This window comes from Danio rerio, chromosome 6 (genome assembly GCF_049306965.1).
Source record: "Danio rerio strain Tuebingen ecotype United States chromosome 6, GRCz12tu, whole genome shotgun sequence".
NCBI lineage: Eukaryota > Metazoa > Chordata > Actinopteri > Cypriniformes > Danionidae > Danio > Danio rerio.
In genome coordinates, this window is record NC_133181.1 from 24969707 (window position 1) to 24997500 (window position 27794).

Consider the following 27794-nt stretch of genomic DNA (forward strand, 5'->3'; position numbering starts at 1 on the left):
TTATTTGCAGTGCACTGCATCTGCAAGACCAAAACATCCAACAATAACATCTGTAATAGGCAGATATCAGGTTCAACCAACTCACACTGCATTCTGCCTTTTTTATTAACTGGAACAAACATGCACAGAGCTCTAAGTCCCCAGGACAAAATACTATGAGTGGATTTGCTCTTCAGTGTTTGAACTTTTAACAGTGAAATTTAAACCACACTGAACTACACTAAACTGAACTTCAACTCTGAAATCTGGACATTACTAGAACTATGTTAAGCTTCTTTGACACAATCTACATTGTAAAAAGCGCTATATAAAAAACAGGAATTTAACTGAATATATCACATTAAAATTTCTCAAGCCACACCCAGGACTAACTGTCCCATCTGTTCACAATCAATGGCTTCTGTTTTGTAAATACTATTTAGTAAAGTATACTAGTATTGCAGAACTGCAGAGGGCTTTGTATATTTTACTGTTAAAACAGAATATACAATGTTATATACAATACAAAATATGCAATACAAAATTTGATGACATTAATACATTTTTAAAGAAAGTATGATATCGCCTGTTTCTTTCTTTTGGGTAGTATAAAGTAAATAAATACACTCTTTGATATATGTATTTTAAAGAACCAATAACTAATGTGCACTTCTATATTTGTACAATTTAAATTAAGTACTGTACATTATGCACAGAAATATTCATCTAGTATTTGACAGCTTAGGGTATTAACCCATTAAAAATGTGTAACATTTTTGTTGTAACATTTTTGTAGTTTTGTTTTTTTTGTCTGAGAGTTAAGAAGTACTGTTACACAGATTGCTTGCTCAGCCGTATTTTCATATTTTGGTAGTAAAATTTCCAGTACAATCTATTTACATTTAATTTAGTGGCCCAGCCAGAACCAAGACCTAAATGCTATTGAACATCTCTGGAGAGATCTGAAAATGGCTGGACACCGTTGATTCCCATTCAACATGATAGATCTTGAGAGGTACTGCAAAGAGGAATGGGCAAAAATACAAGACAGGTGTGCCAAGCTTGTTGCATCATATTCAAAATGCCTTGAGGCTGTAATTGCTGCCAAAAGGTGCATCAAAAAAGTATTGAGCAAAGGTTGTGAATACTTATGTACTTGTGTGTTTTTATTTTTTATAATTTTGCAACAATTTCAACAATACTTTTTTCACATTGTCATTATGGGGTATTGAATGTAGAAACTTGAGGAAATAAATTAATTTAATCCATTTTGGAACACAGCTGTAACATAAAAAATGTGGGAAAAGTGAAGCGCTATAAATACTTTCTACTGTAAGCACTGTACCCTGGCATGAGAACACAGTCTGATATTTTGAAAACCTGTATCTATTGTTCTCATGATCTTTTCATAGAGGAAGATTCTTCATTGGTGGTGGACACTTCTCATTTCACTTTCTGTTTCTAACAAAACCATATTTATTAATGAGGGTGACATTCATTAATTAAACTTTATCACTTTGTGAAACAATTAAACTTTGCTTTTTTTGTTTGTTTATTTCTAGTTTTCCTATTTAAAAGACTTCAAAACAAAACTGTGAACTACCTGAGGACTTGTTACAGGTGAGATTAGCTACTTGTAACTGAAACTGCATTGCCCGAAGACCCATTTTTATTGTTTTTTATAATTTCCTAGATCCAATGTATTCTTTTTGACATGCAACCGTTTGTGTGTGTTTGTGAAGGTAATTATATTAATGATTCTGAACTTCCCATCATAAGATAGCTTTAATCTTTTTTCCATATTCAGTTACATAATATCCTGAATATATCCCCCATATGCATATTGCAGACCATTACTGTATGTCTGATTCTGTCTGAAATCAGTATGTAATTGTTCCCAGAAATCATTCCCTATTTCATTGGGGAGTGCACAAATTAATACGGGAGTACCATGGCTGACACAGAAAGCTTGTTGGACATAGAAATTGGGGTGGGGCTTTGGAAAACAACAACAAAACAAAAAAAAATCCCAATTAAATTGAATTTTAACACAATGCAAACCATTTTGTTTTCTTATAAAACAGAGAGGTAAATATGTGTTTCTAAATGCTCTTTAGCAACCATGTTTTTGTTTTATTATTTTTAAAAAAGTTTGTTAAAGAGTGCCTAACTAGCAACTGTATAATTCCCTAAAAAAAAAAAAAAAAAAAAAAAAAATATATATATATATATATATATATATATATATATATATATATATATATATATATATATATATATATATATATATATGTGTGTGTGTGTGTGTGTGTGTGTGTGTGTGTATATAAAACTAAATAAACTGTTTTGTCCATCTCCAGATATTAATTTGACAGACCTGTGCTGTACTTTTCAACTAGCATGCAAGCCATTGTGTCTCAGAAATTTTTTTTTCTTACACCAAAGTAATGTTAGTAATCACTCATATGTCATAAATATGATGTCCAATCCCTCACTAGGTTATGGCAGTTGTACAACAATAAGCAATGCAAAATTTAGCATTTGGCCAGAGCACAGATTTTGGGCACATTGCCCTTTTGGCTCCACAATTTTTACATTGATACTCTGTTAAGAGTTTTTCAACACAGGAACTGCAGTCTTATGTGTGACATGTGGCAAAATGAGCAGCTGTTCAGATAGCTTATAAGCATGCAGCAGCTGCAAGACAGTATCTAATAACACTGTGCTCATACCAACATACACTCACAGAAGGAAATGTCCTCTTAAAATGGCTTAACCATCCTTCTTCCTCTACACCATATACACCTACAAAATGCGATAGCAAACAAAACCACTTCCAGGACCACGCAATGCCATTTCCCCTGGCCCCATTGCACACACACACACACACACACACACACACACACACACACACACACACACACACACACACACACACACACACACACACACACACACACACACACACACACACACACACACACACACACACACACACACACACACACACACTCACTCACTCACTCACTCACTCACTCACTCACTCACACACACACAAACAAAAACACAAACACAAACACAAATGCAAGAAAACATTTTATACTGCAGTGAAGCACAATGCTGGTTGATTGAATCTTTCAATCCATCTATTTGCTAACACTTTACACTATGGGTGTACTAATATGCATCAATTAATGCTCAACTAATGCACAGATAATCACGAGTTAAAACTAAAACAGGTATTACTGATTACTACATTAATGATTCCTACGTATTGTTATTAGTTAATTTTGTCTTAATGTATTAATTTCCTAATTACATTTTATATTATAACGATTTCAATGAATTTGCTAAATTATCATTATGTTTTCACTTTATTTGTTGAGGCACAGACAAGACTAACTAAATACTCATAGTTTATATACAACTAGTTAACAATAATGTTCTTCAAGCTGAGTGCTGAATACACGCAGTGTTTGCTGACAGAGAGCTTCAATAATTTTTACTTGGAATTGATGACACTGGAATACTTTTTAAATTATCACATGAAAAAACAAACAAACAAACAAACAAACAAACAAACAAACAAACACCAGCTCGGTCCCAGTCATTCCCCTCACTGGCCCTATCGGACTTTTAGCACTACATCCCCCAGAAGCCCTGCATCTGTCACTGATTGCGCTGCACCTGACTCGCATCACATTCACGCAGCATTCACGCTCACATCATTGCGAGGTCTTGTTTGCCCAGTCAACATTACCAAGCGGTTCTCCCTGTATCCTTACTGTTCTCCTGTTACTGACCTGGACTGCTCTTGACCTTGTCTTCCTTGATGCCTGCCCTGACCCTCTACTTTCTTCTCAGAGTATCTTTGCCAGTCCTGATCTATGCCTGTTCCAACGACCAACGAGTGTTTACTGCCTGCCTTTCGACTCCTTATGCCTGATCTTTAATCTGATCTTAATAAACATACTGCAGATGGATCTCTCGGTGTCCGCCTCCTCGTTACACAAACAAACAAACAAAAAACAAAAAAACAAACAAGTTGTTGTAGTTGTTGTTGTCGTACTGAAGAGCGGTGTTGTCGCGCCCGTTCTCATCAGCGGTGTTGAAGCGCGAGTACTGTAAAGCAGGGGGGTGGGGGGGTGTCGCGGGGGCACTTTTGATCATTTTGGAGGGGCACATTCTATCCAAGATTAAAAAGGGCAAGTGCACTGCACAGGCTGAGCCCTATGTGTGCACATGCCTGATGTATTTGATAGTCAATCTTTATGATTTAAGAGTTTACATTTCATTGCATACCTAAAAAACATGTTACGCTTCACTTTTTTTTTGTTTGCACTTACAGTCCTGCAGTCCGTTATGCAAAATGCAAATCTATATTAATTTAAGGTACATTTAGAACAGAGAAAATATGTGATTAGTTAAAGAGTTAACAATCATGCAATTAATCATGATTAAAAATTGTGATTGATTGACAGCCCTATATTATATATAAACTCTAGAAGCATTAATGTGCACATTGTTTTAATAATTCTGTATATACTTAAGCAGAAGTCCATCCTAAAAATGGTTTTGAATAATTACATTCTATTAATGTCTCCCATGATTCTGTTCCTATACACAATGCATCTGCTTCCAAATGCAAGATAAACTGACAGAGTTTGTTGTTATGCATGTAGACGGCAGCTCTGAGGTACAACTTATTTAATTTTGAGGAAAAAATACTTAGTCATTTTCTTACTGGTCCAAAAATCATTATTATTCACACAGTAATTTCTCAGCAAGTGTTGATTGTTCTCTAATGAAAACATGGAATGGAAACAGTGTTATATTCACAAACATTTCTTGTAATATTTTGATTTTACCCATAAAATATAAATATTTTTCACCCTTAGATGAAAACAACACTTTTTTGAAGATAAATGCATTTAAATTTGAACAAGGCAACACTTTCCCTGATTTCACATCTGTGACGTACAGCAATCAGATTGCAGATTGGATTAACCTAATAATTCTCTAAAAAAACACACATTTGAACAAAGCCCTCTGACATCTAAAGAAATGTATTGTACACATAGCAAAATAATTTTGGTTTGGTTGTGTTGTGTGGCATGTACAGTATGTGTGTGTGTGTGTGTGTGTGTGTGCATGTGCACTTGTGTCTCACCAGTGTCCGGTAGGAGGAATAAAGTATATGCAGCAGTGGACTCGTGAGTCTGGAATTCTCTTCTTCCTGTCAATGTTGATCTCTTCCTGTAAATACTGTTCGTATTGTGTATTAATGAACTTCATGATGGGCTGCCAGCTACATACAGATCAAACAGAGAGGGGAACAAACAGACAAACAAAAAGAATGAATGATAGATTGAAAAAAAAGGTTCATCAAAGGGTTATTTGAACAACAACTAGTATTAAGCTAGTACATCTTCTCCACGAATTACATGTAAGTGCATTTAACATGGCAGATATCAAAACAGGCTGATTATCACAGAGACACTGACCAGTTCTCATTGTTTATTTGGTCTCCGAACCCTGGTGTGTCAATGACGGTCAGCTTCATTCTCACTCCTTTTTCTTCAATATCTGCAAAAAGAAAAGTTGTGAATGAGTAAAACCAAATTTAGAATTGTTATAATTAGACTTATCCCTCGACGGGTAAGCAGCTATTGCAGTTTCAGTTCTGTAGGCATTTTTACCATGACTAATTGACTTGATTTCAATGGTCTTAGGAATTCTCTCTTCCTCTGTTGTCATAACGGATCTACGACTCACTTTAGATTTAAAAAGTGTGTTCATCAATGTGGATTTACCCAGACCACTCTGACCTGTAAAAAAATAAAAACAAATAAATGTCACAGTTAGTGAACTGATTTTATTTTAGATTCATTTTATAATATTTAATAAATACACAGAAACACACAATTAACCCTAGACTATGTACAAACATATATTTAAATTACATTCTCTCTTTTTTTTTTTTTAAATGGCAGATTTTTTTCATTAGGTATGCTTCAGCTGGGATCATGTAACTCATGTAGATCATGCAGTAGTTTAAAGCAATGACTACAATAGAAGTCTACTACTGTATATGGAGAAATTCCCTGAAATGTTTTCTTAAAAACCTTCTGTACTTTTTGACTGAAGAAAGAAAAATAAAAAATATAGAATGACATGAGTTTGAGTAAATCATTAGGAAATTCGCATTTTTGAAGTGGAACTAATCATTTAAACAATATGCGTGCTTTGTGCAGAATATGTAAACATCATCATTTGATAACTGTGTGTTGTAAATTTATAGATTCTTTACCACATCTTTCACATGCAATTATGAACTTTGCAGACAAAATGTATCCCTTCCTATGCATAAATTTTGAGCATAATTTTTTCTACTTCTTTCTGTTTAAAGCTTGATGTCGTTTCCAATCTCTACCTCAACCAATGCGATTATGTCTTCTGGCTGTGAAAATAATATACTTTATAAACTTTGAAATAAAAAATAAAATAAAGACAGATGTCAAAAGCAAAAATTCATTTTGGTATTATGGGTACGTATTATGGGTATTCTCTTGCAGTTGAGGGTACACTCATTACTTTGGTGCATTTTGGGATTGACTAAGTGCACTTCAAAATTTCCACTATGGTTTTGGACACTACTAAAAAATTAATAAATTCAGTGTAATATAATTTTTTTTACAATATTTTTTGTCATTTAACATTAAACTGAACACATGCAAGTGTAGATTTAAATGTTTACTCATTAATTAAAATAAATAAAAAAGTTAATGTGACTGACCCAGATCTGCAAAGAATGTAAAGATTAAGCAAAGAGAGACTGTGTGGCTCTTCTCTCTAGTCTTAATTCAGTGGAACAGTCAGGTCTGAAAGAAAATTGTTCCAAGTGGACAACAGGTGAACAAAGACTGAATAAAGAGTAGGAGCAATTGGGTATGGGATAAAATCCAGCGAGAGCTGAACTGAAAAAATAGTCCCATGCAGACTTCTAGGCTGTAGGTCTGGGTTCGTATGGGACTGTATCTGGGTTCAGACCTGGCATGTTAGTGACCACTGTTCTACGACATCTGGACCGGATGCGCAGCCACATCATCAGGAGATCATTAGCCAAAACATGGACTTATTTGTTACTTATGGAATCATTAATATGCACTCACCAGTTTTTCAGATTATAATAATGCTTTTCTCCCTTATTTTTTAAGTTTATATTAAATTTCCATGTATGTGGGACTCTTATTCTGAAAACAGCAAAGTCAAAACCAGCCACACCAGTTTGTTTTCTATGCAGAACTAAGCAACGACTCCCACAGCCAACACTTTAGAGCTTGTCAGAATGTAAAATGCAGGATATACAGATTATACATTCATTCAGTGTCACCACAAAGAGGAATAAGTTATGTCTTTTCTTGATTTATTATGTTTATTGTGAAATTAGCTTGATTTGTTAATGCACGTTTAAGAATTGTATCTTATCACTTAGCTTTTATTACAATTTAGCTGGATTGAAAGAGGAGCAATATACTTTATTAAGAGTCATCTGTTTAAGCTCAGGTTGACATTAATTTCTGTCCATGTTTGCATTTTAGCTTCAAAATATAACACAATACATCTCTGGTTAAAAAGTTAACTTGTCTTCCATCAAGTTTAAGTAAACTTCAGCCTATATTTTTTTTAGTTTACTCTGTCTGGTGGCTTATATTACATAGCTAAAATAAACATCTTCACCGCTTAAGTTAAAAGCTGGTCAAACCTTTTTTGATGGTCCATTTGTTGAATTTAATTTACATCTCATTAGGTTATAAGTAGACTGTTAGGTTGGGGTTAGGGTTAGGGTAAGTTGACATGTACTTGCAAAGTTTGTTATAGTCAGTTAAATGTCTGTTGAAGGAGCATATCAACAGATATTAAGCAGACAGTCTTCTAATACTATACTAATACTATAACTAATACTAATATTGTGTGTGATTTCAGATACAGCTAATGGTAGGTTTGAGGCTAAAAACACAAGTCTTTAACGAAAGCCAGATCAAAAAATTACTTTTTTTTGCTTTTTTTTAATTATTATGATCTTTTATGTGAAGCTGCTTTGATACAATCTACATTGTAAAAGCGCTATACAAAAAAAGGTGAATTGAATTGAATTGAAAAGATTAACAAGCCTAAAAAATGTTGTGCAACCACTACATACATATAGATTAATTTACCAAAGTCGTGAATTAAACTAAATATGATCAAGCTCTTTCAGAGAAACATAGGCCCAACCCTAATTCTATGTTTATTCCCCTACCCCATCCCCTTGGCCCTTGAAAGTGTGAAGAGGAAGTACTTCAAAATGTACCCTTAAGAAATGGAAGACCACTACAACACCTGCACACAACATCATACGTCACCATGATCTCTTACTTCATGTGAGATTGACAACGACGACTGCTGTAGTGATTCCAGTTGCGTTTTTTTGTTTTTGCTTTGGTATTTATTTTCAGGAAATTACTGAAGGCATATATCATGTTATCATGACAATATACTGTGGCAATAAGATCAGAACTGTACTGTACATTTATACCGTGCCCATATTCAGTCATGTAAACACACAAAAACAGCATTAACATTATACCAGACACTGTAAAAAGGTCATTCCCAGCCACTAGACTTTTCTGACAGGGTATTCCAGTGTCATCAAGTGACAGATGTGAATTACGAATTATGTCAGTTAGGGATACAGACAGCAAAATTTAGCATTTTTTTATTTTAGAGTTTTTATAAATAAAACATGACAGTAAAACATGAAGGTCGTTATGAATGCATCAAAACATATGCTGTTTTTTTTTTTTTTTTTTAATTAATAATTTGTGAATCTTCTTAAGTCCATTCAATTCAATTCAATTCAGCTTTATTTGTATAGCGCTTTTACAATGTAGATTGTGTCAAAGCAGCTTTACATAAATGGTCATAGTAACTGGAACAGTGTGGTTCAGTAACTGGAACAGTGTGGTTCAGGTTTTAGTGTTTAAGTTCCGTTCAGTTCAGTTTAGCTCAGTTCAGTGTGATTTAATCATTACTGAGAGTTCAAACACTGAAGAGCAAATTCATCGATGCGTACCAATCCTGAACCATGCGAGGCAGTGGCGACAGCGGAGAGGGAAAAAAAACTTCACCTGTACATGTGCAGCCATGCTGTCATTTTAGATGGTGTACTACCCCTTGGTTTTGAGTGTGGTCCAGAAAAATCTCAGTTTCAAGAGCTATCTAGCCCTTCCCCTTAGCCATACACCTTCAAGCTAAAAAGAATTGGGACACCCCTAGCCTTTCACGTGAATGTGCAAATCGAGGGGTAGGGGTAAGGGGAAGGGCTAAGGGGTTTAATTGGGATTGGACCAAAGACTTTTGTCTCAGTTCTTATGTCCTCAAAGAAAAAGACTTCCATGCAGCACTGACACAACACAATCCTTCTAAGACTCTACAAGTGGCTACAGGTTCTATGCTGCAGAGTTCTACATTCTGCCAAGAAAATCCAATAAAATCAGGCATATTTACTGCTGGAGAATAACAAATCAGTTTACTGGAAGATATTTGTTTTTAAAAAGATTGTAGTTGGATTTTGGAAGTGGGACGGATATGTGCTGCCAGGCAGTGTTCTGGACCAGTGCCATACTGGTGCACTTGGGTCAGTGAATATGGCCTTGGAAAATACAGACTGGACCTTAGACAGAGGCCATAACTTTTAAAGTCATTTGGGGACATCTAGAGCATTTTGTTGCCCAAAGGTTAAACTGACTTAGTAATCCTGGTTGAAGGTCCCAGCTATGATCTTTAGGTTGTAGCTTCAATTACCCTGCCTAGATCCAAGCCATTTTGAATCCAAAGTAATGAAAATAACTAAAACCACTCTACTTAATAAAAACAGAATGATAGCTTAACGATTAATTTGTATTTCACTGGTATTCAATGAAGAATGGGATTATGTATGACACACTATTTGGGTGAGAAGTTCCAAAATCATATACATATTGCATTTAAAACACATTCAAAGCACGAGGCACACCCTTCCTCTCTCTTTGCACATGCTTGTCAAGCGTCTACATTTGAAATAAGGAATTTGAAGCTAGAAGATATAAAATATTAACTTTCTGTCCACACCATGACTATATATGAAGAGTTAGAAAAAGAGTAGGGGTTTAACCCCGGCATCCTGGCCAAATCTGCCCACTGGCCTCTGTCCATCATGGCCTCCTAACCCTCCCCATATCATGATTGGCATATCATCACTCTGTCTCCTCTCCACCAATCAGCTGGTGTGGTGTGCGGTCTGGCGCAAAATGGCTGCCGTCGCGTCATCCAGGTGGATGCTGCACACTGGTGGTGGATGAGGAGATTCCCCCCCAATTGTGTAAAGCGCTTTGAGTGCCCAGAAAAGCGCTATATAAAATGTAACGAATTATTATTATTATTATTATTATTATTAAAATGCAAAAACCTCTAAGTGCCATCTGGAGTTTCTTTCTACGTTCAGCATTTTTGTCTTAGCCTCTTCTGTTTATATTCAGTTATTTCATTTTATAGGCAATGAAAACAACATATTCATTGCCATAAAAGCAAAATTACTGAACCTAGACATAAGAGCCTGAATTAAATGCACATGTTAGAAGAATTTTCAAATGGTGCACAGAGGTTTAAATGCACTTTGAGGAATGCTTTCCTCAGGTGACATTTTAACTACATCTAAACCACAGGTGTCAAACTCAGTTCCAAAAGGGCCACAGCTCTGCACAGTTTAGTTCCAACCCTAATTAAACACACCTGATCAAACTAATTGAGTCCTTCAGGCTTGTTTGAAACCTACAGGTAAGTGTGTTGGAGCAGGGTTGAATCTAAACTGTGCAGGGCTTTGGCCCTCCAGGAATTGAGTTTGACACCTCTGATCTAAACCATTACAGAAAAAAAATGGAAAATACAGTGTTATGTTTTGTTGATTTCTTTGTTTTGTATTTTGCTTTATTATATAGATGCTAAATAATACTATATATATATATATATATATATATATATATATATATATATATATATATATATATATATATATATATATATATATATATATATATATATATATATATAATATGCTATTTAGTTTTTTTTATTCAATAAACAAACCACATATTTTGTGTTAATTTGAAAATAGCATTAGCTCTAACTATTTAATTTCAAGGTTGCAGATGAATACAAAATATGCACAACTAATACAAAAACTGCACACACTGTTGCACACAAACACCTGAACTTACCCACTACCATTATGTTGAGCTCAAAGCCTTGTTTCATGGCTTTCCTCCTCATCTGTTCCAAGATAGCATCAATGCCCACATAGCCAAATTCACTGCTGGTCTTTTCGTTCCGTGCCACAGGTGTCTTTCCTACGTCCGCCATATTTCCGTAAAAACTTGTAATAACCTCGGGTCCTGAAAGAAAGAAAGAAAGAAAGAAAGAAAGATTTGACATTCAGAGAAGGATTTTCATTTTTAACATTTTTTATGAAGAGTACAATGTAAATGTTACAGCTTCCTGAATACCTTGTATTTTCACCATTTTACAACAGTTAAATTTTACAAGGAAAAAATACATATTTTTAATGAATATTATTATATCACTGTAATTTCACATCGCTAAAATTTTAAAACAATTTCAAAGAAAATTATTACATTATAGAACAAAATATCAAAATATACTTTAGTATGTTTACTGGGGCCAACAATGATGGGATCGAAGCCGCAAAAAATGTTCTTTGCCTATATCCTAAAAATTCAATTCAGCCCTGGTTCTCAGAACCAAAAGGTGTACTGTTCAGGTACTACACCAAAATGTAGACCCTCTAAGCTAATAAACTAGGTTTGTCTGCAAAAAATATTGGCACAAGATATGGCACATATGCCATATAACAGTGTAACCCCCTAACAGGTTTAGGGGTCCACTAAATCTGAGACAGTTTCTACTGAAACTTCTATTTCAATAAATAGAAATCTCCACTCTGTGCACACATGTAATTGATTTAAATGTGACCTCTGTGAGTCATGATTTAATTTTTATATGCCTCGTTAAATTTGACTTTCTTGTAGCTCTGAAGTGTTAAATTTTTTATATTGCATTGTTTTGTTTTTGAGATCTCATAAACCTAGCATACTAAGTAAGATAGAGAAACCACAAACAGTTATTACTTTATCTAAGATTAACAAGACACATATAAACAGACAAGCATACACCATTCGCAATGTGCTGTGTACTTCATTGTTTTATAAAACCATTTTATAAAGTTCTTCTGTTAATTCTTTAATTAGTTTCTTAATTCTAAATTCAAATGATCAATTGACCAGCAGCCTTATTAAAAAAAGAAAAATATCATAAATTAAATGTTTACCACAAACTTACCCAAAAGAGAAAAGGATATTCAGTCTGCAATGCAAAGTTGCTGAATTGGAGGATTCAGAAAGTTGAAAAATACGTCTGACAGAGCACAACTCACAATGTGAGAGTGGGAGGGGACAAGATAGCTGCTTTTCCTTTCATAACGACTAAACGTAGCTTCCTCTTTTCATAGAGTGTCTAGACACTTACAAAGAAGCCTTACCAAGAAGATACAAAAAGAAAATCACCCAAATATTTCAAAAACAATTTAAAAAATGAAATGTAAATCAGAAACATAAATAATATAATCTATCCAGGTAACACAAGGTGAATTTACTAAAGGTATAGACATGTACAAACATAACTATCAGTTATGAAACACAATATTGCTTCATCAGATGCCTGAGGTGGAGGCTATGAAATCCTGGTTTGTGACTCAACCAAACATTTTATGCTGTTTGTTACACATCTGTACATACTGTTAAATACTAAGTATAAATAGAATAGACACTGAAAAGTAAACTTAAAACTAGAAGTGATAGTGGCTGTAGTCCAACACATAAGTATTTATTTTTGAGAAACTATCAAAATGATGCATTCCAGTGTGACTTATGTACAGTATCAGTGCATAGAAAACAGTTTGTTTTCTTTACTCTATAATTCATTTCCTGTCAGTGAGTTACTACTTGACAGAGAGAACATGCATACAAAGGCCCGAAACTTTAACCCAAAATACTGTACAACCACAAAGGCAATTTCAAGCAGCATGTGAAATGTTTGACTAGAGCAGGTGCCATTTAAAGATATTTAAGAACGGTAGCTAACTAAGCATACTGCCTGCGCATTAATTAAAATTTTCATTTTTTATTATTCAAATAATTTCAGGGCAGTGATTATCAAAATAAATGTGTCTATGGGTTCTCTTGCACTGTATAATTTGATCGTATTATTCGAAGCTATACAAAAAAACTCACTGTATAAGTGTAATATCTATAACATTCCATAACCTAATTTTGAATCATGCACACGCACACACACACACACACACACACACACACACACACACACACACACACACACACACACACACACACACAAAGAATATTAGAGGTTTTTATTTAAAAAACGCAAAGAAAAATACACATAAATACACACAAACACACACAAAATGTTTCATAACAAGAAACAAAAGCAGAAAATATTAAAAAAAAAACTTTTAAGCTGGACTTTCTACAGTTGCTCAGACCTCTGGTTCAAAAACACGATTAATGTAGTCTTTCAATTTGTGTGGAATTTTGGCAAACAGTACGAAAGCCAATTAAAATAAAATGATGGGTCTAGGTAAAACTTGACCCATCAACAACCTTCACCACTGAGGCCTAGAACTTTCCGTTTGTTTCGGAAAAGCCTCATGGTTTATTGTGACCTGTATTTTTCATGTAAACCTAACAGTTAATCACATTTGAAATCCACACTTTAACCTTGAGTGAACCACACTGCTTTAAATAAGAATGTTATCCCTGTTTGTTTAGCCAGTTTGGAGTCAGAATGGCTGGGGTTCTGGGGTTACCAAATCTTTAGTAACAATATTAAGTTGAAGATTGTGTTTATTAGGCAGATATGAAACAGTTTTGAGAAGAAAAATTCTACCATGTAAGCATGCACAAATTTTTTTTTTTATGTTATTTTTATAGCCAGGATATAATTTTTTTTTTTTTGCAAGCAAAATTGATGGAGCAGATCACAATGTGGAGGTATGCTAATTATGGTTTAATGCAGTGAGACGAATGAACATTTGTGCCACACAAGTGCCCCGCTGGCCCTCAGAGTAAAAGATGCCAGCACCTGTTGTGTACCATCTGCTAACAAATAAACTGAAGCATGCATAAAGTCATTGAGTCAGTGACAGTCTTTTATTTTAAATACAAATAAATCTCAATTAATGGTTATTATGCTTTACCTAGCAGTGGTTCTCTAATCCATGCATTTCACAGAACCAGAAGTAAATGCAGTTAGGAACAAATATAGTCATATTGTAATTAACAAATCGCAAATCACAACGAATTACACACAGCAACTTTGACAAAAAAATGTTATGAATAAGTAAGTTATGATAAGAAAAACATAATAATATGTATGCATATATGTTGTAATTAGATTTACACACCCTCCATAAATAAACAGACAGACAGATAGAAAGACACTTGTGCAAAGATGCAGCTTCCGTGGCAGTTATCCTATCTGTCATGCGAAGTTTGTGGCCTATATTTTTCACTAGTATGCGTCAGTGTTCTGACAAACAGGAAATAGGGTCTACCACTAAAGTGTGTCCCTGCACACAGAGACAGGCAAATTTACTCGAACATTCTGCTATTGTAAATACTGTGTTTAGTGTTTTGCAAATCACTGTGTGTAGAGTTTTGCAACAAGTGTGAAGTTGACAATGTGCTTATAGTTGTTTTAATATGCGCTGATGTTTTGCTTCTTGAGTGTAAGGTTTTGCTAATAATGTACTATTTTTCATTTTAGTGTGTAAGCAATCCAGAAAAAATAAATAAATATATATATATATATATATATATATATATATATATATATATATATATATATATATATATATATATATATATATATATATATATATATATATATATGTGTGTGTGTGTGTGTGTGTGTGTGTATATATTACGCAATAGCCACCAGGTAGCGCAAGGAACAACCACTTTTCCATTAACCCAGTTGTCATGCGTGTTTAGGTGCATGTACAGTATTTGTGTGCGAGAGCGCTCGTTTCAGCTCCGTCGATGCCTTGAGTGGCTGGATTTTTTTTTTATTTTGAGATAATGTATAGATATTTGTTACACAGAAAGACATAAAACTTTACAAATTACTTGTCCTATTTGAGGGCTCAACACAATTTCATAGATCTAGATAAAATGTTCTAAGGTATATTGACATCATTTAAAGATACACAAATATTGGATATAATAAAAAACATTAAATAACCAATATAAAACAAACTGAAGCTATAAAGATTTACGAATATACAGTATAATATAAATGAATTAAAGTTTTTTTAAGCCATTTTGAATTTTAAATCTACAAAGGAAAAAATCTACACTTTGAAAAAAATATATATTTTTCTAAAAACAATAAACAACGGAGTATGTTATAATTTTATTATTTTATAATAAATGTTATTTATAAAGCATTTGGATATGAGGATATTAATCAAATTGTGCAACAAAGCTTTTTTTTTTACAAACAGATTGGGAAAAACTGCAGGTAAAAATGTGTACTATAGCATCAAACAAGTGTTTATTGTTTTATAAAATGTGGTAAAATTTAAAAATTAAATTAGTCATAACGAGAAAGTAATCAAATTGTTTGTTACAACATCAAAATTCATCCCTGCAAAGGTGAAACAAATGAAGATGGAGAAGTCAAAAAGAGCGAATTTGCTGAGTGGGAAGTCATGGAAAATGGAATGGATGTTCTTGGCTGGTGGAAGATCAACAAACAATCCTACCCAAAACATGTTAAAGTGCTACAGCTGCAGTGGTTTCAAAAAAGGTTCCTCCACAAAAACACGTTTACAAAACCTAATCTTGGTGAGTAAATGGTTTTCAAATTATACCAAAACACTAATTAAATCATAAATGAATACAGAAAGGAACTGAAAGGTAGTTTCTGATGGTTTTGCTCACCCCAAAATGCTTTGTTTGCATGATTTGATTCTACTCGGCTCGCATACTCATTTAGCGTTCTATATAGAATGGAAGTATGTGATTTCAGATGCAGCTTGAGAGTACACATGTGCTAGGGTCTTCAGTCTGTTGTTTGCGAGCAGGCCCGGATTGGCTAATCGGGAGGACCGGGAGAATTCCCGGTGGGCCGGTCCGTTTTTTGGCCGCGAGGGCCGGTGTCCGTAGTTCCAGAATCTTTTGCTCTCAGCAGTCACAATTTTTAAAATTTATTTATTTACTTGACCACTTCCTTTTTATTCATTATTTTACCGCAACTCTTCTCTTTTCATCTATTTTAATGATTATAAAACTCAGTTGTGTCTCCATTCTGAACACAGCTGTTGTGGTCCAGCGGTTAGCTTGTTAGGTTAAGACGCTGCGGACCTGGGTTTGATCCTCATAAGAGTAACTTATTGTTTTCGTTTTTATTGTTAAGACATATAATACTGTTAGGGTTGTTGAACATTTGAAGTTCTAAAGCAGCTGTTTTTTTTTCAAAAAAAGACGTGATAGTGTCATTAGAAACTGATTTGGAAATGACCTTATTTTAATATAGTCAGTTGTGAACTGAGGTGGGCCGGTCTGAGGCTTGAAACTCCAGGGCTGAAAAGGTGTCCCACTCCGGCCCTGTTTGCGAGGCAGATGAGCACACGTGTTTATATAGTTTTGTGTATTGTAGAGAAAAGCTGATGTCCTGTTGCTTCCACTGATTTTAGAAACCGGCTCATTACATCAGTCTATAATACTGTCAATATTTTTATTTTTCATTTATTTGTAAACCTAGATTTAAAATGCATTTGACTTCTTGTTCTTGCTTGATGCATCAACATTATAACCATATTAGCCAACGTTTTAATCAATTGTGGCCTTTGAGTCTTCTTTTTTTAAATGTAGAATAAGAATGCCAAGGAAAGTCTATGAAGGGGGTCCATGCAGGGGTACATTTCTTTTCACAACACAGGCACTGCAGTCAAATCGTGAAACAATGCTGATCTTTCTTTCGAGTTGTCGAAATGAACAAAACAAATGAACAAAACATATGGCCTAATACAAAATATAAGATTAAAATATGAAAAAATTATCAGATGGTAATTTCGGTCAATTTTTTTCGGTCAACGGATAAACAGCACTCTGTAATATTTCAGCATGCTTTCACTTTCATATTATACATGAAACAAACACACATTTGCCTGTGGAAATGACACCCTGCCCTACTCATCATTCTCTCTTCATATAGTCTATATATGGCCATTACACAGTGATATAGCCTGGTTCGTTTGATCGTTTTGATTCACTACAATCAATTTGCTCAATCAAACCAAGATCACCTCATTCTGGCAATCTCAGGTTGATCGATTTGGCGCATACTCGAACACAATTGTGGGATTCACATGTGCCACAAACCGCGCTTACTGGGCAATCGAGATAGGTTCCGAAACAAACATCTGGGCATGAAAGCACGTAATTGACAGCCAAATTAAACTTTAGTGTCAAGGCAGCACTGGCCCCTATCGGGCCAATAACCATTCTGTATACTGTCCCGAGCATCTTGCACACTGGCCCCGGGCCAGCGGGCAGTCCTTATTGTTGAACCCTGACAATTCATTCTTAACATTTCAGTGACTACACTATATTAATTCAAAATAATTATACTTTTTAAATGTCAAAAAATCATTGACACGCTTTTAATTTTGTATTTTACAGCTTCGTCAAGGACTTATATGTATTTTATGTATTTATTCTTTTACTAACTGTACATCTATTCATTTCATTGGGTTTGTCCTCACAGAAAATTATAACATTTAGAACCACAAAATCCCCAGCTATAGCTCAGTGTTCCACGGGTTTTGTGTTCCCAAAGCATTCTCCAAGAAATGCTATACATCACAGATAACTGTCTCCTATCTGTACCTAAAATCTGAAATAGCTGAACATTTTTCTGTCACTTTAAGTAAGGTTGTATGTGACCCCCAAATGAAATCCTTTACACAACCACATCGCCACAGAAAAGTAAGATGAACACTGAAACAAGGCCATCTAACAATTCATTATTTACAGGCAACATACAATTTAATTCAGCCTTTATTCTAAGCCAGAACTGTTGGGAATTTGCCTATGTTTAGTGGTTTGTGGTATATTGGCTTTTGTGACTGGAATTCAGTCTGGCAACAGACATCCAACATCAGGAACATGCCAAATAAAAATTGTTTGTGCAGCTAGCAATTAGTATCAACAGTCAAACTGACCTGACAGTTGCCCTAAATGTGTAGCTAAATGTGTCTTTGTTAAACTACAATAAGATATGAATGAATGGTAATCTTAAAGTGCACATTCACAAGAATGAATGAACAAATCAACACCACTGTACCACTCAATTTTAAAACCACCTAAGACCAATTTTGAAACCACCTAAAGCCCAAATTCACCAGGGTTCATTGATATTGTGTGGCTGCAAACAAATAAATAAATAATAAAAAAACTGTTAGCAAATGGAAAGCCAGGCAAAACTAATGCTGAATTATCTGTAACATATCTGAAACACATGCTCCCATAGATGTGGCCTGATGAGAAAAAAATAGGCAGAAATCCAATAGATGTTTTCAAGTCTTTCAATTTTTTTTTTCTATTTCAAATGTGACACCCACTGCATTCCAATTGAAATTGCAAATGTGATTGAGCAAAGTTGTGAATTGTGCACAACTTCTCAAGGAAGTACAATGTAAAGGCTCCTACACACCAGAACGCTTTTAATTTGCCTTTATCGTCAGCGTTTTAAGAGACGTTTTTCCGGATTCAAACCCAATCGATTTTCACTGGCGTCGAGCAGAAGAGTATGCAAAATCACTCCTCGACGCTAGATGGCGCTACACAAATTTAAGCTGCTGCCACCCACTTGTAACACAGAAGAGGAAGACAAAGTTGACATGCTCGTTGTTATGGATAGTTCAAGCAGCAGCTTCAGCTCTAGCAATGAATAAATAATTATTGTTCACCAGTGCAATAAGCAGGTGCACGTTCATATCGCCCCCCTAAACCTCACTCCTATCTGGGTCATGGCACCAATGTAAATCTGCCGGCCCTACACCATCCAACCGAGCTGGGATCGAACAAGCGGCATTAAGGCCCGTGCACACTGATACGTTTTTTGCTCACGTTTTCCGTCGACGTTTAAGGCCTTGTGACTAAATAAAGGGCGTCAATGTGATCGTCACACCAACGCACAAAACGGCAGTCGCAAAAGCGTCATTTTAAAAATGTTTTTTTAAAATGACGCTTTTGCGCCTGCCGTTTTGTGCGTTGGTGTGACGATCACATTGACGCCCTTTATTTTAGCAGGTAAACCTCTCTCCTCTGACCTCTAAAGGTGCTTTAGCGACTGAAGCTAGAGGCCATGGTCTTTAGCCTCCTTGTTAGAGCAACCGACTCCCATGCGGAAGGGTGCAATGACGATGGGATTTTTACAGTTTTTTTAAGAAATCCTCAATGATTAAATACATAAATGGAAAATGTTTCGTTCAACTGAAAAAAAATCACAAATTGCAAATCTATTTAGGTGCTTTTTAAAATCAAATTGTAATGAATGTTATTTTACTTCTATTTTAATGAATTCTATGCAGTAAAAGACATGCAAACACTGCAAAATGTTTTGCTAATAAATGAATAGAAAATAGATTTTTATTCAACTGAAGAAAAATCACAAAATGCAAAACAATTCAGGTGCTTTTTTTAAATCAACTTGTAATTAATGTTATTTTACATTTATTTGAATGAATTTTGCCATAAAGGACATGCAAACACTGCTAAATAGTTAGCAATAAACTCTATTAACTGGCTTCTACTCCTTTCCACAAATCAATTTAAGAAAAAAATGTATGTAATCATGTAGTTTTTGGTTTTTAAATTTTCAACAGTTTCACTTTTATTCAGCCACAGCTTCCGTTTTTCCAGGCAGCATAAATATATGACGACGAGGGCTGTATGTGCCTCCTGGAGTTCAATGTCTGTGTGTGTGTGTGTGTGTGTGTGTGTGTGTGCGTGTGTTTGTGTGTGTGTATGTGTGTGTGTGTGTGTGTGTTTATGCACTCAAAGGAGATGTGTGGTGCAAAGAAGTGTCAAACAGCTGTGGGTGTATGGCTTATCTTGTCATAAAAAGCACCTAAAAGTCCTACACAACAGTGACATTTTGATTATGTTGTTTACATATCTGTACTGCACTTCAATAATGAGGCTGAAATAGTATTACTTGACATATCGATTCGATAATGCTCATGATAATGATAACCTATGGATAAAAGGCTTTAAGCATATCTTGTGCTATTCCATCATGTCATGAGCTGTGGTTAATGCGTGTGGCTGCAGTTGTACTGCTTTTAAACGCAGCAACCCTTGAACTCCGGTGAAGAAAAAAATCAGTTACATAACACTCTCCCACCCCAAACAAGTGACGAGCAACTCTGAGGCCAGCCTGTCAGTAGTGTGCAAAGCACTTGATGTGCAGTTCTGATTCAATTCTGCCTCCAATCTGCAGTGCTAAATTCACCCTCACGCTCCATCCTAACATCACAACTCGAAGCCCGAGATCTCGTCACATACCTATTATTTTTTTATATTCTGGCCATAATACTACAAAAATGCTCTGATTAAATTCATCAAAATAAATATGGTCGAGCCGACAATTCCCATAATTCTGAAAAGTAGCCCAAACTGTCTGTCAGCAAATGTAGATTTGTACAACAGCGCACCTTCGCCATTGCCGCATACACACACCACGCGTTCATGCTCACACTAGACAAGAAAAAGAGCGGTAACAACAAACGCTGACTCAAAACTTTTTAAAATCCTGAATTAATATTGGAGTTACTTTTGCAAACTGGAGAAAGGATGTCACCATAGATGAAGTATTTCTTTTAGACAGGTAAAAAAAATCTGGGATCAAAGCTGATGTAGATGTTATTGTTACAAATGAGTTTTATACACAGACGTGTTGTTGTGCCACTGAAATCTTCTGGCGAAAGTTAGATGTGACTATTTTCAATTTCAGAAGATACCTTTTACAGCATCAATAATGTGGACTTCTTTTATTTTTAGCTATTCTGCCAAGCCTGCTTTACTGAGGTAAAGTTGGTTTTAAATTCACATAACTTTTTTGAACAATAACAACCTGTAACATGCTCCCTATATTGTTTAACATGCTACTTTGAATATTTGGTCTGAAATAGCATGCAAGTATGTAATGTAATATAATGTAATGTGTATTTTTATGGAGCAGTGGTACCTCAGAAATATAGGCTATATGTCATATATGGCATATTATATAGATCATTTTTGATAGTTTTTTTTAATGTGTTTAGCATGTACATGACATATTTCATTCCTCCGAGTACCACTAGAAGGAGGCCTACATACCACTAGTGGTACACGTACCACAGTTTGAGAACCACTGATATTGAGCATTTATAGTGCATGGCCATACACCCAAAGCGCTTCACAATCATAAGGGGGGTCTCTCCACACCACCACCAGTTTGCAGCATCCACTTGGATGATGCGACAGCAGCCACAAGACAATGCCAGCTATTGGTGGAGTGGAAGGACAGTGATAGAGCCAATTCAGTGGATGGGGATGATTGAGAGGCCATGATCGTAAGAGCCAACTGAGGGACTTTAGCCAGGACACTGGGGTTACACCCCTACTCTTTTACAAGAAGTGCCATTTTTTTTAATGACCACAAAAAGTCAGGACCTTGCTTTAATCTCTCATGCAAAAGACGACGCCCACTAATAGTATAGTGTCCCTTCACTTTTATATGGGGCTTAGGACTTAAGGCTGATTTATACTTCAGCGTCAAGCGCACGCATATGCTACTGTACAGCCTACACGTTGACGTATAGCCCTACGCCGTGGCCGTCGGCATCACGCTGATCACTTGACGCAGAATTAAAAACCCTGGCACTGGGCTCTCTAACACCACTTCCAACAGCAACCTAGTTTTCCCATGTGGTCTCCTATCCAGGTACTGACCATGTTCAGCCCTGCTTAGCTTCAGTGAGTAACCGTTCTTGGGCTGCAGGGCGATCTGGCTGAGGTAATAAGTGTAATTCCTGCATGCCACCAGCTAAGCACTAATTCGCTTTAGGACAGCACATGAGAGAGGGTTGTCTGCTGTTATCTTTAAGGTGCGTGCATTCATGTTTCAGGAGGCGTGACTTTAGACGGCAGGGAAGGAACTGTGTTTTAAAGATATTGTGCCAACCGATTAGCATTGTGGTAGCTCACCTACTGCACCTTTAAACTCTGCTCCATTTAACCTCACGTGCTGGAAGTTTACTAGAACTGGCTTTACAAAATGTGCATTGAAATTACCTACTGTAGATTAAATCGCCCAGCCTTCATCTCAGATCAGCTATATCAGATTAGCTATTTGTTTTTGTTGTTCCTTACAATCTGTCGCAAACCACAAAAAAAAAAAAAAAAAAAAAAAACATAACAAATGGTGATAAAAGTTTATGATTCACTTTGATTGATGCAGACACAGTATATAGAGCCTTGGACATGGAGTATTTTTAGAAACTTTCAGATAAAAAGCACCAACACGGAAGATCTTCACAATATTCAAATGATCACCAGATGCATCAGGCAACAAGGAATCATTAACTCCCAGTCTCATTAGCATCATAAAAACATAATCTAGGGAACTATAATAACTGAAGTACAAACTTGTGTTCAAAGTGTTTCTCATCAAATGGAGATCTCTGAACATTTCCACTGAAGCCCTCCACATCAATATTTCAGTAATACAAAATAAAGCATGTTGTTTAATTCTAGACTTATTATTGTGCAAAATGCAAGATTAAAGAGGGATCACTGGCAACGTGTTTGGTTTTTAGTGTCTAAAGTACACTTTCTGCTGTGATGTGACTTATTCTATGGAAATCCCTCTCAAAATACAAATTTAAAGAATCAAGGCATTTCTTTTCATGGTACCAGAACAATACCAAATTTATACCTTAGAGAACAAAATATCATAAAACAGCCTTGTATTTAGAATTTTTTTTATTTTCTATCTGCATCCATTTCCATCTGAATCATGTTACCTCAAAATTCCTGTCAAAAAAGCAAGATGAAACTGTAAACTAAAGAGTCAATGTTGATCTGCAAATGAGGGGGTTAGGTGAACTCTGGTGCTCAGCATGAAGAATGCTACTGGTGGGCTCATCTTTCTTTATGCTCACCCCCTGAGAATTCAACCTTTGCCATTACATGCCACAAGCAGATGGTGACGAAGGGTGTTAAAATACAGCTTTCTACACAGGATCTTCTAGAAAGAGGAAATAAAAAGACACTGTTAACTGTGACTCTTAATCTGATCAGCCACAAGAAATGCTCCAGAAATCTCCAGTTAATGCCTCTATGACTGCTATTATGCCAATGCAAGTGTGAATAACTGATTTTAAATAAACTCATTTATATTCAAACATATTTATTTGAACACCTTTGTGACGCTGAAGCTGATGTTCAGATATTTCAAATATTGGTAGACAGTTCAGCTTGAACTAAATGTTGCTTTATCACTGTTGTAATTGAAAAAATCTGAATCAGAAACCAAACATCAAGGTTATGGCTTTAAAATAATAATAATAATAATAATAATAATAATAATAATAATAATAATTAGTGTGTACATGTCCAAACAGTTATCTTAAGAACCTCTCACATAGCAATATAAGCTACAACTTGGTCTGTATTCCTGTAATCATAGGCTAAAATCTGTGATCTTTGATTGCTGGTTTGACATGTTCACTGGCAGCCGCTTAATGGCAGTTGTGATCAATATTTCCCTTCGATGGAGTTCTGGCAGTGTGACTTCAGCTGTGATGAGCGTCAAACCAAGAACCAATAGAAAAGTCAAATTTGATTATGCAATCAGCGTGATAACTAGCATTGTGAAATGTCAAAACTTTTTTTGGGGCGTGCTGTGAGTAATAAATACCACTACAGCCTATTATGTATAATTTCAGAATGCACATTATTGATTGTGTCATCGATGGATAACGTCAAACTTTGGGTGAGTTTTCTTCCATGCCTATGTTTGGTGCACCTTCATTGTAGCTGAGTCTGGCATTATGACAACTAAGATTTTACAGTGTAACATGGGGATTATATTTGCGCAGTCTGACAAGTTATATGTACAATTGTTTAGTACTAATAAAAATCTTACAGTGTGAGTCGGGATTTAGTCATCAGAGAATATGAAGCTGACAAACATCTTCATTTTCCACAAGCACATCATTGTTCAACATTTTTGAACAGGTCTGTGCGTTTACATCTGTACAAATTTTCTAAACTTGAGTATGGCATATCGTCACCTTTATAAGGTTCTATCTGCGTTCTGAAAATTTTGAGATAATGAGCTTCAAAGTTTTTGCATTCTATAGCAAACAGCATGCGTGTAACATTTGTTTTTTAAATAAAAAGTCTTAAAACTTAAACAACTTAAAAAACAAAATCCCATAATGTAAATAAGTTGTCATTTAATAAAAATATATCCATAACTCAATTTTAACAAAAATGTAGGATAGAACCTTATAATTCTAAGGTGATGCATTCATTTATGCATTTTCTTTTCGACTTAGTCCCTTTATTAATCAGAGGTTGCCACAGCGGAATGAACCACCAACTTATATCCAGCATATGTTTTACGCAATGCAGCCCTTCCAACTGCAATACAACACTGGGAAACACAAATACACAGTAGCACACACACACTACGACCAATTTAGCTAATTCAATTCACCTATAACGCATGTCTTTGGACTGTGGAGGAAACCGAAGCACCCAGAGGAAACCCATGCCAACACAGGGAGAACATGCAAACTCCACACAGAAATCCCAACTGACTCAGTATGGGCTACTGAGCTAGTGATAACAAAATAAAATGACATGCTTGGAATTACTTGTATGGTCATGTTGACAAAGCACTCTGACAAGACCTCTTCTTTATCTATAGGCCATGTTCCAAACTCTTACAAGCTAGCTGTTATTAAGCCTATTATTAAGAAACCGCAACTAGACACCAACAACTTAGCTAACTATAGGCCTATTTCAAATCTTCCATTTATGTCTAAAATACTAGAAAAAGTTGTTTCCACTCAATTATGCTCTTTTCTGCAGACGAACAATATTTTTGAAGTGTTTCAGTCAGGTTTCAGGGCTCACCACAGTACAGAAACCGCCTTAGTGAAAATAACCAACGATTTACTCTTAGCTGCTGACCGAGGGTGCGTCTCGCTATTAGTTTTACTCGATCTTAGTGCGGCATTTGATACCATTGACCACAATATCCTCATAAATCGCTTAAAGTCTACAGGTGTCCAGGGACAGGCTCTACAATGGTTTAAGTCATACTTAACTGACCGCTACCAGTTTGTAAATCTTAATGGACAGCCTTCACAAATCTGCCCAGTAAAGTATGGGGTGCCTCAAGGATCAGTTTTAGGCCCTTTACTGTTTACAATTTACATGCTACCTATGGGAGACATTATTAGAAGACATGGGATCAGCTTTCACTGCTATGCAGATGATACTCAATTATATATTTCCACTAAACCTGACGAGACGTCTGAACTTTCTAAACTAACTGAGTGTATCAAAGACATTAAAGACTGGATGACAAACAATTTTCTTCTCTTAAACTCAGACAAAACAGAATTATTACTTATTGGGCCTAAATCTTGCACACAGCAGATCTCGCAACTCAATTTACAATTAGAGGGATACAAAGTTAGCTTTAGCTCTACTATAAAAGATCTGGGTGTCATATTAGACAGCAATCTAACTTTTAAAAACCATATATCCCATGTCACAAAAACTGCCTTCTTTCATCTGAGAAATATCGTTAAATTACGAAATATGCTATCCATCTCAGATGCAGAAAAGCTAGTCCATGCTTTTATGACTTCGAGACTGGATTACTGTAATGCTCTATTTGCTGGCTGCCCAGCATCCTCTATTAACAAACTTCAATTAGTGCAAAATGCAGCAGCCAGAGTTCTGACCAGGTCTAGAAAATATGATCATATAACCCCAATTTTATCCTCCTTACACTGGCTGCCTGTTAAATTTCGTATTGAATTTAAAATATTACTTCTCACCTATAAAGCTCTAAATAATCTAGCTCCTGTTTATCTAACCAACCTTCTGTCTCGCTACGAACCAACTCGCTCCTTAAGATCTCAAAATTCAGGGCTTCTGGTAGTACCTAGAATAGCAAAATCAAGTAAAGGAGGTCGAGCCTTCTCTTTCATGGCTCCTACACTCTGGAATAGCCTTCCTGGTAATGTCCGAGGCTCAGACACACTCTCCCAGTTCAAAACTAGATTAAAGACCTATCTGTTTAGTAAAGCATACACTCAGTGCATCACCTAGCAGGTTCCACACTGCCTTCTACATCTTGCTTATATACACTATGAACAGCAGCTACGCTAATTATTCTCTTTATTCTCTATTTTCACCTGGGGATACTCATCCCGAGGTCCTCAGATTAGGCGGAGTCACTGATTGGATCCAAGACCAGCGACGTGATGATCCCAAGGATTCCATATCCGGGACCAGGCCATATCCTGAGCTGCTGCTGCGCTGATGGTCGTGGGGAGTGGAGAACATGAGTCTGATTCCAGCGACGCTCCAGGGACAGACGAGTCTTCATTGAGGCCATCTTCCAGCATAAACCACGGCGAATGAAGTTCTGCACAAGACTTTTGGCCAGCGGAGAAATTAAAATGGTCGTGCCCAACTGAGTCTGGTTCTCTCAAGGTTTTTTTTCTTCACTCCCATCAGGTGAAGTTTTTTTTTCCCTCTCCGCTGTCGCCACTGCCTCGCATGGTTCAGGATTGGTAAAGCTACGCATCGTTGAATTTGCTCTTCAGTGTTTGAACTCTCAGTAATGATTAAATCACACTGAACAGAGCTAAACTGAACTGAACTGAACTTAAACACTAAAACCTGAACCACACTGTTCCAATTACTATGACCATTTATGTGAAGCTGCTTTGACACAATCTACATTGTAAAAGCGCTATACAAATAAAGCTGAATTGAATTGAAAAAAAAAACCTCTTGTGCCATGACTCATTATTTACATTCTTAAGTTATAAGAAAAAACAAATTTTGAGATTGCCATCCTAAAATTCTGACACTGCCAAAAAATTTCCATGGACCATCTTTGGTCACAACAGCATGTACGTAAACAGCTGCTTAAAACTTAACACAATATGACGTAGAACCACAGTTTAGGGGCCAATACTAAAGAATTGCCATGATTGTTTTATATTGTGATAAATCATACATTGTATATGGTCCAAAATTATACAACGCTTCCTCATTTGTTGATGCCATATTCCAAGAAATGTTCTATTAAACTCAGTAAATATTATAAATCTTGTGACCATTGTCACAATCTAAACTATTTAATATGCATGCATTGGCTACCTAAACTGATACACTATTCAACACAACCATTGAATTTGGATGCATGGTGTTTGGTTAATGCGACTGAGAAGTAAAACAGCTGCAGGAGAATTTGATTACACCAAAAAAGCTTGAAAGGCAGCTGCTTAGCATATTATATGTGAAAGGGTTTGTTATGAAATTATTGGGTTG

General features: G+C 35.7%; 1 protein-coding gene across 10 annotated transcripts in view; it reads right to left on the reverse strand.

Moving 5' to 3' along the window:
- The window catches only part of septin9b (septin 9b), a 100162-nt gene that overhangs the window by 11794 nt on the left and 60574 nt on the right, over positions 1–27794 (reverse strand). For 8 of the 10 annotated variants that reach the window (XR_012407350.1, XR_012407352.1, XR_012407351.1 and 5 more), the window contains 4 exons: positions 11277–11450; positions 5679–5807; positions 5484–5565; positions 5150–5287 (listed from right to left, as the gene is read on the reverse strand). Coding sequence is in view for 5 of the 10 variants with exons in the window: in XM_073952950.1 (XP_073809051.1) it covers positions 5150–5287; positions 5484–5565; positions 5679–5807; positions 11277–11450 (523 nt within the window). In the remaining 5 variants the exon portion in view is untranslated. Of the gene's footprint in view, positions 1–5149; positions 5288–5483; positions 5566–5678; positions 5808–11276; positions 11451–12414; positions 12497–27794 lie in introns of those variants that run through there. The other 2 variants (XR_012407354.1, NM_001327977.1) reach the window with 2 other exon arrangements.